Source organism: Apiospora hydei (assembly GCF_038363865.1).
Source record: "Apiospora hydei strain CBS 114990 chromosome Unknown utg000006l_segment0_segment0, whole genome shotgun sequence".
Taxonomy (NCBI): domain Eukaryota; kingdom Fungi; phylum Ascomycota; class Sordariomycetes; order Amphisphaeriales; family Apiosporaceae; genus Apiospora; species Apiospora hydei.
This window is the reverse complement of record NW_027117365.1, coordinates 3,321,944-3,334,591: the sequence shown is the minus strand read 5'-3', so window position 1 is coordinate 3,334,591 and position 12,648 is coordinate 3,321,944. Positions and strand designations below refer to the sequence as shown.

Sequence of the window (12,648 nt, the reverse complement as noted above, 5' to 3'; positions counted from 1 at the left end):
AACCAACGTTTTACTCAATGTCAGCATCTGAGCCATTGGACGCGCCCGGATGCACAGAACGAGTAGCTTCCGTCCCTCTGCTGCTGAAGGATTCTTTCCTCCTTCGAACTGTAGCGCCGCTCATGCGATTGAGCCTCTTAGCTTCTCTCCGAAGCTTCGCAGCAGTCTCGAGGACCCTCATGTGGGTATCCTCCTCCTCTTCAATCACGTCACTTTGGCTGCCAGCCCACCATGTAGCTTGTGGCGGCTGTCGATTCGGTGTGTTGCCTCTGCTTCTTGGAATGTCAAAAGAAATCTCATCTTCCGTGTCTTCATCATCTGTCCCATAAGCGTGACCATTGTCGTCACTTGAATAGGTGTGCTCATATTTGGGCGGTTGGAAACGCGAGTTCTGGACCCTAGAGTCGGCCGACGGGCCCGCAATGGGGCTCGTTGGCAGAGAGAAGAAATCGCAGTCGTAGTCGGGTATGGTGGCACCAAATGCCTGATGCCCTCTTAAAGAGTATTTTGAGCTTCTTAGCGAAATGGTAGGTTGTGGTTTCTCAAGAGAAACGGCAAAATCTAATGGGTTCGGCAGTCCTGGTAGTTCGCCAGCATCGAATCCGTAGCCGGAAGGGTTAAAAATAAGATCCTCCTCGCCAGAGCCTCTCGGATGGCGTGTAGAGAAGTCGTCGTCATCGGACGACGAGAGCTCGTCGTCGATATTGAAATCGGAGCGCGGGTCCGTTCTTTCATTAAAACCAGATTTGGGGGATAGGGGAGAAAGCGCAGGCACAGACGGCTGGCTGTAGTTTTCGGAAGTAGTGCGATATGCGGCAGAGCCGAATGTTTCTCGACTTGAATTGACGCCTTTGATGTAGGGCATCAGATCGACAGATGTGTTGGCTGTGTGCCGCGAGTGCGGCCGGAATGGATTCGAGCTCAAGCTCGACAAAGTGGCTGTGGTCGAGTCCATCGACCACTGACGTATACTGCTGGTACGTTCTGGGATAGACCCTTCGATATCTAGTGTTCTTGCTCCTCGGCCCGAGGTTGATGCTATGCTACATGCCCGACCTTTGGCATGTAAGCTGGGACTACCATCGCTGTTCTGATGTATATGAGAAGAACCTAGGCCTATATTCAAGGGATTAGTGCGAATCCTACAACACAGTGAAAGCGGCGGCTTGAAAACAAGAAAAAGCACTGACAAGGTGAACGCGGCGGCTGCAACTGCGCAGAGGCATGCGAGGTGGTGTCATGGAGGTCAGAGATACTTCCCAAGTCGTGTTTTGAACGGCCGGGCTCCAATATAGGACTTCGAGATCCAGAATATGACATATCAGGTGGGTTTCGTTGCAGCGGCGATTGCATACTGTGTATACTGATTCTCTTGGATGACGATTGCCCAGAGACTGATATGATGGTATGCGAGGCTGTATCCCGATGCATCGATTTCGGTCGGCCGCTGTCAACCACTAGAGGGTAAAGAACACTGATTCGCCGTGCGACGCCGAAATCCGCTTCGTCGTTACTAATCTCGGAAAGTACAAACGAATCCCTGTGATTCTTCACTAACACCGACCGTCGGTTGCTACCGTATGACTTGATTGACTTATCATCAGCGACTGGAACAGAAGCCAAATTTTTACCTCTCTCCTGAGGTTCCGTGGGGAAGCTGTTGGGATCTTGATCCCTCGTATGCTGCTTTGATATTGTCGAACTAGACCGAGATCTGTTGGCCGGGGAAGACGAGACAATATAGCCCGGCATAGACTTTCTTCGTGATGCTTTCGTTGCTGTAGGCTCTTCATTCTTTTTGCCTTTGAGCTACGATACTCCGGAGGAATCGAAGGAACCACGGACGATGTCCGCTCCGGAAAGGACCCTTGTCACTCAACGTGGAGGACTTTGTGCGCAGGGTGGTGCCAATAGAATGCCGTTTTTTCGCACGAGATTTCAGGTCTGCGCTTGCATCAGACCTGTTGGTGTTGCCTGATGGAGGTTTGGGAGCTGCTCTTGATGGTTGCTCATAGAAGGCACGAATTTCGGGGAGGTCAAGATTGAAACCATTCTCCCTGATGTTTCGATCGGCGACGTCTTCGCCGTATATCTTGCCCCCGCAGCTTGGAGTCTTTGGTGGAAGTCGATGGAAGAGATGGTCGACTGCGCATCCAGTAAATCAACGAACCCCCTAGTCATACCAGAATCACCACTGCGAATGGAGGCCGATCGTTCGTGGAACACCGGTGGTGGCTTTGTAAAGACGTGCTCTGTAGAAGGTAGTCCGTACGGAGGTTTTGGAAAGCCTTCCTCGGGGCTCTTCGAAGGAAGCCTATATGGAGGTCCCTTGGCAGAAGAGTCGAGAGTTTTAGCGGATGACTCGTTTCGAAAGGAGCCGGAGAATCCTCTGTAAGACTCCAGTCTCCCGCGGGACTCTTGGCTGGGTGCAGTCCGTGGCCGTTCGCTATCTTCGCCTCGGAACCGGGGCACAATAGGGGCGGGCGAGAAACTATCCACAAACGGCTCTCCCGCTTTGGCAAGTGGACGCTGTGTTTTCTGCAAACTTTCCAGGATATTGGGACCATTCCCGGCTACTGGGTAAGCGCCTGCACGCGGTTAGTGACGGGGGACAGACCAGAGCAATGATGTACAGTTGCGAGAACCGAAAGCAGGCATACCTCTTATGGGCGGGAGGGCGGCCACCGTCGCATTGTAGGGCTGAGCTTTGAGCAAGGCGAGGTCTCTTTGGTCTTGCGAGGCCTTCCTCGACAAGAAGTTGAACAGGCCCATGATCACAGTCCAATCGGATGATCCATACGTGGTGGTTTAGAATCAATATCGGTATGTCGAACCAGAGATCCCCAAGGTTCAACCCAAGTGGTTGGCGGGGTCTGACAGCGAAGTAGTAGTAGACGGTCTACCAGCCCAGTCTATCTCGACGTCTGGGGAGTTCAGACATGAATTCCACCAAGACCCTCATGTGGGAAAAGAGGGACGAGTATCGTAGCACCAGATGCCAAATTTGCGTTCGTTCACGTACGTAGAGAGGATATGAGAGGAGGAAGATATGGCGGAGGGGGAGACACAGCTGGACAGAGAAATGAAGAGTGAGAGGGTGAGCTGGGTAGGGATTCGTTCAAATGCGCACAATGGAGAGGGCCTAGAGAGGGGGCCTGGAGAGGGCCTGGAGAGGGCCTGGAGAGGGCCTGAAGAGGGCCTATCAACCGGCGTCGAGATGGCGATCCGGCAGCTAAGCTGAAGGTAAAATGCAGTAGCGCTGTTACCCAGATAGATAGTGTACCTGGTATCCATCTGGTATCCAGGGACCCCCTGGTGCTTTGCATCTACCGTGACATGAGAAATCAGGGTGCATGTACTGTAGGTACCCTTTGGGGGAGGGGATGACACAGGACGACGGGGAGGTGACGGAGTGGTTGCGAGACAAACGAATCACGGGCAATGATTCGAACGCGAGCATTGGGGTGGGCTGTCTACATCAGTCTAGGTGTCTAGGTCCTACTAAGCCTGCAAGTACATCCGTAGGCTTGGGGCCAGGCAGCACGGGTGGGACTTGGACTAGGCGCGTTGGGGATTAATGGAAAATATACTAATACCGTCGGATCCAAATAATCAATAATAATATCAATATTTATACCAATATACCTTAGGTAGGTAGGTGCTCTGCTTTTCATTTTCTACCTAGCTTCTTCTCCCGTACTGACGGACGGATACTTGTACATGGCATTTTATCTCTGGGCATGGGATGGGGGATCCTTTTTCTTCTTTCGTTGTTGGGTGGTCCCCTGGCGTCCCCCTGGCCGTGCCGCCGTCGGGACACGAGGGGTCTAGCAGCCAAGCGAGGATGGGATGGGTTAAGTAAGTTGGATGTAGGTAGTTGTGCGTGCAAAGGCGCCTGCGTGGCCCAAGAGTTAGCCGTATCGCTGGGACGCAATGCTGAACAGAGTTCAGCAAACGTTTCTATCTCAGCCCAATCTCATTCGACCTACAGCTCCTGGAAAACCTTGACCAGACGGCTGGCACACCTGGCTGCTTACAGCTAGCCGCTTCCAGTACTGCTAATTATCTGCAAAATGAAGCCATTCAGTCGACACGGCCCCCTCGCACCCTCGGGGCCCTGAACACCACATGTTTCGCCATCTCACGGCGGTCAGGGTCGAAGGAGCAACCATCACAGAGTTTTTTCGTATTTACTTTTGTTCAATCTGGGAGAAAAAGGAGGTGGTGGGTGAAATCCGAGCGTCCCAGGTGCCAGGCATGCGACGCGAAGTGAAGCAACATGCACACCTACATGCATGTACAATCAATGGGTGGCGCATTCGACCCAGTACGCGTGCATTTGGCGCCACTGGACCTTGCCTGACGACGGCACAATGCATTCGCAACAGGCACTTGGACTCGGCTGAAATATGCCAGAAGCAAAGACATGTTTTGTTTTATGTGGCTGTCTGCCAATGGCAGTCAGACGTTCCAAAATGCCCGTTGAAGATCCCCAAGAAAAAGGAATTGCGCACTCTATCTGTACATTAACTGAATTGGCTGGAGAAATCAAGAAATCAGCGATCGATCAGAGACAAGGATACTGGATCTCCGATTCGACCCAGATTTGGGATTCTTAAGTGCCCCTCTTATGATTGGCCCCCGGCGAGACGAAGCCAGCCCCGAAGTTAGGGATTACGTGATATAGATATATGTAAGATATGGAGGATAGCCAAAGTACATCCTGCACTTTTTTTTTGCACGGCTTATCGCGTCTTTTAGAAGGGAACGGCAGCATCTCTTCGCTCGTTCCTCCCTTCATGATCCATCACGACTCGTGAATGGTTGGTTTCTAATCGAGGACGCTCGTATGCGGCCAATCCCGCCGTCAGTTCGACTATTCAAGGGTCGGTGGCTATCAAGTACCTCGCAAACGCATGGAACATAACGAACGGCCACCAAACAATTTCTACCGGCTCATTCTCCCCTGAACTAGTCGTCTTAGCAACCAACTATTCTGGATTTCCGAGTAAGCAAGGCACCGGCTCAACTCTACCTAATATATATTGCCGACCGGCAGAATCAACCTAAATCTAGATGAGGCACATCAGATAGAACCTTTGCTCATCTGCCTCGGGTAGACTTGCAGACTTGGTAGAGTTTGATTGTGAGACGAACATATCACATTTTGTCACCTGTTCATATTTTATTGCACCGCTTGATGCTCTTGGGGGGGGGCGAGCTCCTTTCCTCGTTCGTTCATGTTATCTGTAACCTTGCGGCAACAGAGTGGTCGTCCGTCCCCTTATTACTCCACCTACCCTTGCCTTCCACGGCAAGTTACGGCATCGCATCACGTCCCATCGCAGTCAACGAGCTGAACCCCTCCATTACACTGACCTTCTGTTCGTGCAATGTGACAGGCTCGGGCCCGGTAGAGAATGCAGGTACACCAAAACCTACTGGCTACCTATACATACATCTAGCCTACCAATCCCCTCTCCATTCTCCTTACTTCGTGGGTATCCTTTCGCGGAAGGGATGGTGGTAAGTATACATAGTCGAATAGGATGTCAGATACTGTAGAGCGACAGCGACGTGGGCATGCGGCATCCGGCATCACATCATTACCGTACCTAGCCATCAGTAGTATACATAGTGAGTGGATGTCGATCTACATGTGGTTCTGAGAGAGGACCCTTTCTGGGGCCCCTAACCAGAAGCCCTGGCACGCGCACCATAGATCCCCACGTGGAATGGGACTGCGGATCATTCATGTCAATTTAGTGTTTGCATCAGATCTGCCATGTGGCTGGAGAGTTTGCCAATTCTTGTACAACAGGCGCAATCTCGTTTTCCCCCGCCAATTGAATATCAAAACACTGTCAGTACGTAGAACCAAATTGATCCATGGAAGAGGGACGGGAGCTCGGGAGTATTGATCAATGGACCGTCACCGGCTTTCATGATCACGTTTTGAGGTAACCCGGCAGGGAGTACTGTCGTGAGTATGTACCTCAGGTAGCAGCGGTGGAAGCTGTGCGACTCCCGTCGATGCTCTCGGGCGCCCACTTGTTCAAATGTTTGATTTGTTTATTACTATCCATCACATACGACGTAAACCTATCTGTCGACGAAGAAGGTTGCAGTGGTCAGACGGCAGGAAGGACCACGGGGGTGGCGGGCCAAAGCACTCATTTCCTCGATATTGCCTGGCTGGATTTGAGTTGTACAGGAACGACCAACAATCTGACGGGTCGTTAGTGCTGTTCGGAAACATCAATACATTTCGTTCCTTTGGGAAATTTAGCCATCGGGATGCTGCCGATGACATCGCCCAAAGTGCACCAACAGACACACTTACTTCGCAATCTCAGGCCGTGTTTGTTCTCCCGCTTTGACGATAGATGTTGCTACATTACCTGAACTTTGAAGCGCTCAAGGCAGTGAGTGGTGCACAAGTCTTTGAAAGAGGGTGGCCCTGCACTCTCATCACTCCCCATCCGCAATCTCCCCGCCCTTTCCGAGACGACGGCCTGGCATTCCCATACCTACTTATGCATGTACCTTGCAAGAGTACCTAGGTAACATATGTATGAAACAAGAGCCATTGCCCATGAGCTATCACTGCGTGTGTCATCCGATGCAGCAGCAGCGTCAGTTCACGCTTCCCTCCCCCCGCCCACGACACAAAAGACACTATATAGAGCGGATTGAAGGCTAACCTGTGCATGGTGTCGCATGCATCTTATCGTATCCTCGGCGCGTGGTGTCCAGGCTTTGTTATACTTACATACCTTACTTACATATACTCGCATGCAGGCTGGGACTCAGGTTGAAAGATGTTTTCGGTTACGTTAGCCAAAGTGTAGGTAGCTCTTGCTAATCGTCTCGATCCAAGGATGGATATCTGCCAGGTACCCAGAATCTTTGGAGTCGCTGAAATGAGGTTGACGGATAATATGTAAGGCAAGCACGATCATTCGTAGATGCCATTCTTTCCTCGCCGATGCCACCCTCCTCCATGTATTGTGCCACACTGTTTGATCAAACGGCAGCAGCCGCATTCGCAAATGAAGCAGTGCAGGTGTGGCAGTTTGGAAAGAGCACAGAGACAGAGGCCGAGGCAGAGGAGGACGTTTTGTCAATCCGAAGCACTACATGCAATGAACTCGAACCTCTACCACATGAACATCTTATTCCCGTTGCCATCCATCACCTAACTGAGTCCTGCGACTCGTACGTCGAGACGCCTGTTTCCTTTATTCCCTCAATACCTGTCAACATTCTACAAGCATTCACCAACCCGTACCTCTACTCATGAGATATCGTTTACCCACATAACCTCTCCATTGCCCCGTTTACTGCCACTTTCGATTTCCTACTGCCGCAGCCAACTCTATGAGAGGAGCCTTTGACAGAAATGGCATCCTGGATCTCCCGGCTGACTCCTACCCCAAGTAATCCTGGTACTCCTGGTGGGCGTGGTGAAGAACAGCTGGAGAAACTCGGTGAAGTTTCCCAGGGGAAGCCCCAGCTAGAACAGAGCACCCTATCTGAGAAGCTGGAGTTCGCCAAGCAGCAAGCCCAGATTATGTCTGCCGGCGACACGCCAGGTAGTGGCGAGAAGGAGACTCAGCGTGAGCACCTTGTACGCCACATTAATCAGTTCACCAAACCCGAATCGCCCGAGCCTGCCACCAAAGTCGCAAGCAAGGGCAAAGGCAAGGCCGTTGCTTGTGACTGGAAGGGCGATCCTGTCGAGCCGCAGTATGACGACCTCGCAGCCCAGCACAATACTCCTGATCATGCGGAGCTCTGTGACTAGAGGCCGGATCCGCCAGAGATCCAGTACGATGATCTGTCCCACGAACCAGCCGCGAAATCCCAGAAACAAGAGGGACATTCCACCCAGGAGCGTACTGGAGGGAACACCAAAGGCCCGGCTTACAACACCAATCAGCCCAAACAACACCAAGAGCTCTTGGAAGACCTTGTACAAGAACCCACGTCAAAGCCGGCGCAGAGCTCTACGCCTATGCCGGCTGGAGTATTTGCCCCAAGGCCTACCCCAGCATCCGACAAGGAGACCAACAAGAAGCCTCCCAAGGATTCTGCCAATGACTCTGCCAAGAAGTCTATCAGGAAGTTTTCATTAGAGCGCTTCGAGAAGCCCAGCAGCTCCAAGGGTAAGAATGCCGACAAGGAGCCGACCAAGAGCGGTGAACAACTTCCCGGGGAGTTATATGTTCAGGCACACTCGAAAGCATCAGGGCATCATAAACAACCAATTGCTGAAGATGCAAACTCGGATGAGTCGACACAAGGAAAAGGGCCAGACCCCCAGCCCAAGAACACCAGGAACCACCATGTCTGTGAGTATTTCCACGAGCATTCGCCGGAGGCTTCCCAAGATGCCGGGAGTGGGAAACATATTTGCGTATTGGATCCTGAACCGCTCGCAGATGAGCCCGAGTCCACTCGGGAGAAGCAGAAAAAGGACCATGGGCACGCTGGACATGATGAGGTCGTTGGTGTGATCCACCAGGCCGATTGCGAGGAGCATCCAGAAGCCACGGAGGAGCACCTCGTCGCTGACAACCCGCGGCTCGGTAAAATGATAGCTGTCTATCAGAAAATCGAGGCCAAGGTGGGCAGGTCAGAAGAAGAGAAGGAGAAGAGGGCACGGGCGAAGTCCGAGGCAAAGGAAGAGAAGGAGCAAAAGGAAAGAGCGAAGCGAGAGGCAAAGGAAAAGAAGGCCCGTGAAAGGCAGGAACGCAAGGAGAAGAGGGCTCAAGAGAAGCAGGAGAGGAGGGCCGAAAGGGAAAAGCAGAGGCGGGCGGCACAGGGGGCACGGGGGCACGGGGTAATTCATCAAGCATGACGGGTAACGGTTATTTTGCAAACATGCAAAGTCAATCGCATGCCAATGCTACGGCAAACGCTATCTCGTCCGCCCTATGAGCAAAGGTATCTATCTCCTGGAAAAGGCTGCCCGTAGTGTTGATTCGCGTGTAGCCATTGACCCTGTACAGTAAACCACACCTAGACAGAGTACCTACAAACAACCGAATATAGTACACGTATCAATACACTGAAGATTGCTTTTGACTCCCATGATTGTTCCAATGGCGAGACTTCTTATTTCTTTGCAATATCTGTCGCGGGCGAGTTGCGGGCAGTGCTTTGCTCCTTCTTATAGCTGTCGGAGTTTCGCGTATCTAGCCTTTTGCCACCGATCGAAACCTTCAAGTGAGACAGCACTTTAATCATCGTTCGCTCGAAATTTACGATGCGTCCCGGCGTCGCTGCAGCATCCTCGAGATGTTTTACCTCCGCCTCCTCCCCAGGCTGCTGCTTGTCTGGGCCCTTGTCGTGTGCTCGCGTCCTGTAAACGCGCGGCCGTATGGGCATCCGCCGAAGCGCATGTTTCTTCTCTTTTGTTGATGGAAAGCACAAAGAAACTCGTCGCTCGACGGCGAGGAGGACGGCGGGACGGACGGCTCGTGTGCCGGTGCCACCTCGCGCGTGGTCCAGCCGGCGTCGCTGTGGTGGTCGACGCGCGCGTTGCGGAGCCCCAGCACCCGCGCCAGCTCGTGCGACCACGCGACCGAGATGCCGTAGTTGTCCATGCCGAGCGGGGCGCACGTCTCGGCGGCGGCGCGATCCTCGAGGGTGCGCGTGTACCAGACGGGGCGGCCGGCGGAGGCCTCGGACGCGGGGGCGCGCCGAGCTGTCGGACCGGCAGCGTCTTGCCCAGCCGGATGATGTCGGACTTGAGGCGGTCTTTGGGATTGAAGCTGGCGGGCTTGGCGGCTAGTTCGGCGGCGATGCTGGTGGTGCCGTCGTCGGGGTCGAAGGGTTGAGCGCCGCTCCACGATGCTGTTGCGCTTTCCTTCATTTCTTCTTTTTCGGTGAGGATCTGGACCTCCCTGGGCAGGCCTACGTTCAGGGTGATGCCGGCGGTCACGATGTTCGTTTCTTCGTCGACGTGGGGCCATATCGAGGCGATCTGGCGCTCTGGGGCATCGTCGCCTCTGCCCCTCCTCACCCACAGGCCGGAGTAGGACGGGTCCGACCGGGCCTTGATGCCGAACTCCTGTTCGAGCAGTCGGATGGTGGTCTGGGCCAGCGCCTCGGCCCAGGAGAACATGTCGTTATCCCGCTGCCCGTCGCGGTACTCCTGGCTGGGCGGCTGGTGCAGGTCGGCGACGGTCCAGAGCATGAGGCGCCCGGGCCCGCTGAAGGGTGGCATGCGTCCATCGACGGGCGCGCGCGCCTCGGTCTCGTACACGTGGTCGTACGCATCCTCTTCTGGTGACGTTGTTGCCGCTGTTGTTGCCGTTTCGCTTTTAGAGTTGGCGAACACGTCCCACCGGCTCTGCGCCGCCGACCCCAAACCCTGCGGCAGTCGGGGGAAGAGCAGCCGCAGCCGGCTCAGGACGCCGCCCTTGGCCACGGCCCCGCGCAAAGGCGAGTTCCGGGGCAGGAAATAGGTGGGCCGCGGCGTGAAGGCGATGACGGCCAGCGGCAGCGGCCACCGGTCCAGCAGCTTCTGGATGGTTTTGGGCACCCTGCCGTCGGCTATTGGGTTGGCGGAGACTCGCGCCTCGCGGCGCTTCTCGCGGCTCTTTATGATCTGCTCCTTGAGCAGCTTCTCTACTCTGCTGGCTGTATATATAGACGGGTAGTGCGGCGGCGCGTCCGCGAGCCAGATGTGCCGGAGCCGTTCGGTTTGGGCCAGATGGCTGGCGAGCTTGGCGACTCTGTCTTGCTTGGTCTCAAGCGGCTTGATCACCCGGGGTAAAGTCATGGCTATCACATAAAATCATCATGGGCTCCTGATGAGATTGTATTTCAGGCGCCAATTTTGAGTCACATGCGATTTCACCAGACTTGCAATGAGATCCGTGTTGCTGTTCATATAAAACTTCACATTACAATGCAGGAAACATGAGGTTGTGGCTGAGCTGTGGCTGGCCCATGCGCTCAGCCAATGACCCATGTTACCATTTTGACCTTGTTACCAGCCTAAGGCCTACGGTTGGGTACTTATCAGGGATGAAGTATTGCATTGAAGCAAATCTGCTATTCAACATTACGAGACCTTCTGTAAAAATCGCCAATGAGGCCGCTCATGATGTTGTGGAAGTGATTTCTGACCAGTTTCTGCGTCGGCTCACCCCATAATATCCCCAACTCCAACGCCGAAAGATGCGAAATGCAAGCCGCCACATCGAATCAGTCGTCGAGGGCACCAGCTAAAGCCACACAACAAAAGCGCATATCGGCTCCCTCCCTTTCCAAGAACTTGAGCGGCCCCCATTGAAGCGCGCTTACGGAGAGCACATCCTCCTCTTCTGCTAGCTTTCCTCTGGCGATTGGTCCTTTACGACGTCCGTCCAGCTCCCATAGCGTGCCGTCATTCGTCTTGACAAAGCAGACATAGTGAAGATCCACGTCGTCTTGGGCATCCGGTGCTGCGGTGGCGCCTTGGCTAGCTGCCTCGTGGTGTGCCGAGGCGAGGGCCTGTGTCTGCTCGATAAGTTTCGATCTCTCGGGTGGTGCAAGAGGCATCGCGGTCTTGATCAATTTGTCCAAGTCGCTGTCGGACTCTGTAATAAAGCCATATGATCAGTAAAAACGCACGATTGTATAATACGATACCCTACATCTAGGTCGAGAGCGTCGAAGTATAGATTGGCTGCTTACCGACAAAGTCTCGAGCGGGCCCGTTGCTGACGGCGTGGAGCAAGCCCATCATGCCGCATGCATTGCGGATCGTCTGCTTGAACCATAACACTGGCTCTTGGTCGCCTTTGCCGGCGTAGTCGGGTACGGGCGCGTCTTCGGCCATGCGCTGCGACTCGTAGGCGGCGGAGACGGGAAAGACCAGGAGGAGAGCCAAGCGGGGTTGGGGAATGAACTCCAGTAGGCTCCGTTCCTCAATAGAATAGACATCGTGCATCTGGAGGGCGTTGCTGAGGCCGAGCTTGTGCAGCAGTTTTGTCATCAACTCTGGGTTTGCCTCCAGGGGGATGAAGGCGGGTGAGCTGCCCGGCGCGGGGTCGGGATGTGTCTGCGTAGCGGAGGCCATGGTGGGCGGTTGCGTCTCGTCTTCGGGTATGGAAAAGAAAGGAGCGGACGGGAAGGCGAGGATGGTGCAGTCTGTTGATACCAAGACAGCAAATATATGCGAGCACTCGGTTAACTCTACCTACACTAAGGTGCCCGTTATCAGATTGAACCCCGCCAAATCCCAAACAGCTTATCCTTGAGGCAACAGTGAGCTATGACGCAACAAGCTCGGCTTCATGCAAGGCACCAACCACAGCTTGCAGGACATTCTTTAGCCATAGTTTTATTGTCGTCCCGAAGTCAACACCAAATTGACGGCCCCTATTATCCATTCAAGCTCAAACCCCGGGCCTTGGGCTCCTAAAGTAGCCATCAACAGCGGTGACAACGACCAGTGGATCTAACAATTCGTACGCTTAACCTGTATGCTGTTGCTATGATGTCAATACCACCCAGGACTGCCGGCGAAGGGCAAGGGATAAAACCTTGAACAATTGGCCCGCGCCTCGGGCGAGATAGGGGTTATTGGTAGACCAGCTCGAGCCCCGGTAGACGGGCTGAGCTTGCCTTCGACGTCATGATACCCGTATT

The 12,648-nt window shown here is 53.8% G+C and overlaps 6 protein-coding genes across 6 annotated transcripts; 2 read left to right on the top strand and 4 right to left on the bottom strand.

The window, feature by feature from the left end:
• Window positions 1–10: 10 nt before the first annotated feature.
• On the bottom strand, window positions 11–955 carry PG997_008267 (uncharacterized protein; the record flags this gene model as incomplete). Its single annotated transcript, XM_066812582.1, has 1 exon — window positions 11–955. The coding sequence occupies one exon, from the start codon at window positions 953–955 to the stop codon at window positions 11–13; it is 945 nt and encodes a 314-aa protein (XP_066667924.1).
• Window positions 956–1,789: 834 nt separating this feature from the next.
• Window positions 1,790–2,772, bottom strand: PG997_008266 (uncharacterized protein; the record flags this gene model as incomplete). The annotated part of the gene is made up of 3 exons (XM_066812581.1): window positions 1,790–2,145; window positions 2,184–2,588; window positions 2,661–2,772. 3 exons carry the CDS (start codon window positions 2,770–2,772, stop codon window positions 1,790–1,792), a joined length of 873 nt encoding a protein of 290 aa, XP_066667923.1.
• Window positions 2,773–7,402: 4,630 nt separating this feature from the next.
• Window positions 7,403–7,807, top strand: PG997_008265 (uncharacterized protein; the record flags this gene model as incomplete). The annotated part of the gene is made up of 1 exon (XM_066812580.1): window positions 7,403–7,807. The coding sequence occupies one exon, from the start codon at window positions 7,403–7,405 to the stop codon at window positions 7,805–7,807; it is 405 nt and encodes a 134-aa protein (XP_066667922.1).
• A 210-nt stretch (window positions 7,808–8,017) lies between these two features.
• Window positions 8,018–8,863, top strand: PG997_008264 (uncharacterized protein; the record flags this gene model as incomplete). Its single annotated transcript, XM_066812579.1, has 1 exon — window positions 8,018–8,863. The coding sequence occupies one exon, from the start codon at window positions 8,018–8,020 to the stop codon at window positions 8,861–8,863; it is 846 nt and encodes a 281-aa protein (XP_066667921.1).
• A 381-nt stretch (window positions 8,864–9,244) lies between these two features.
• Window positions 9,245–10,792, bottom strand: PG997_008263 (uncharacterized protein; the record flags this gene model as incomplete). The annotated part of the gene is made up of 1 exon (XM_066812578.1): window positions 9,245–10,792. The coding sequence occupies one exon, from the start codon at window positions 10,790–10,792 to the stop codon at window positions 9,245–9,247; it is 1,548 nt and encodes a 515-aa protein (XP_066667920.1).
• A 428-nt stretch (window positions 10,793–11,220) lies between these two features.
• Window positions 11,221–12,076, bottom strand: PG997_008262 (ubiquitin carboxyl-terminal hydrolase- family 1; the record flags this gene model as incomplete). Its single annotated transcript, XM_066812577.1, has 2 exons — window positions 11,221–11,594; window positions 11,692–12,076. The coding sequence occupies 2 exons, from the start codon at window positions 12,074–12,076 to the stop codon at window positions 11,221–11,223; spliced, it is 759 nt and encodes a 252-aa protein (XP_066667919.1).
• Between the last annotated feature and the right edge of the window lie 572 nt (window positions 12,077–12,648).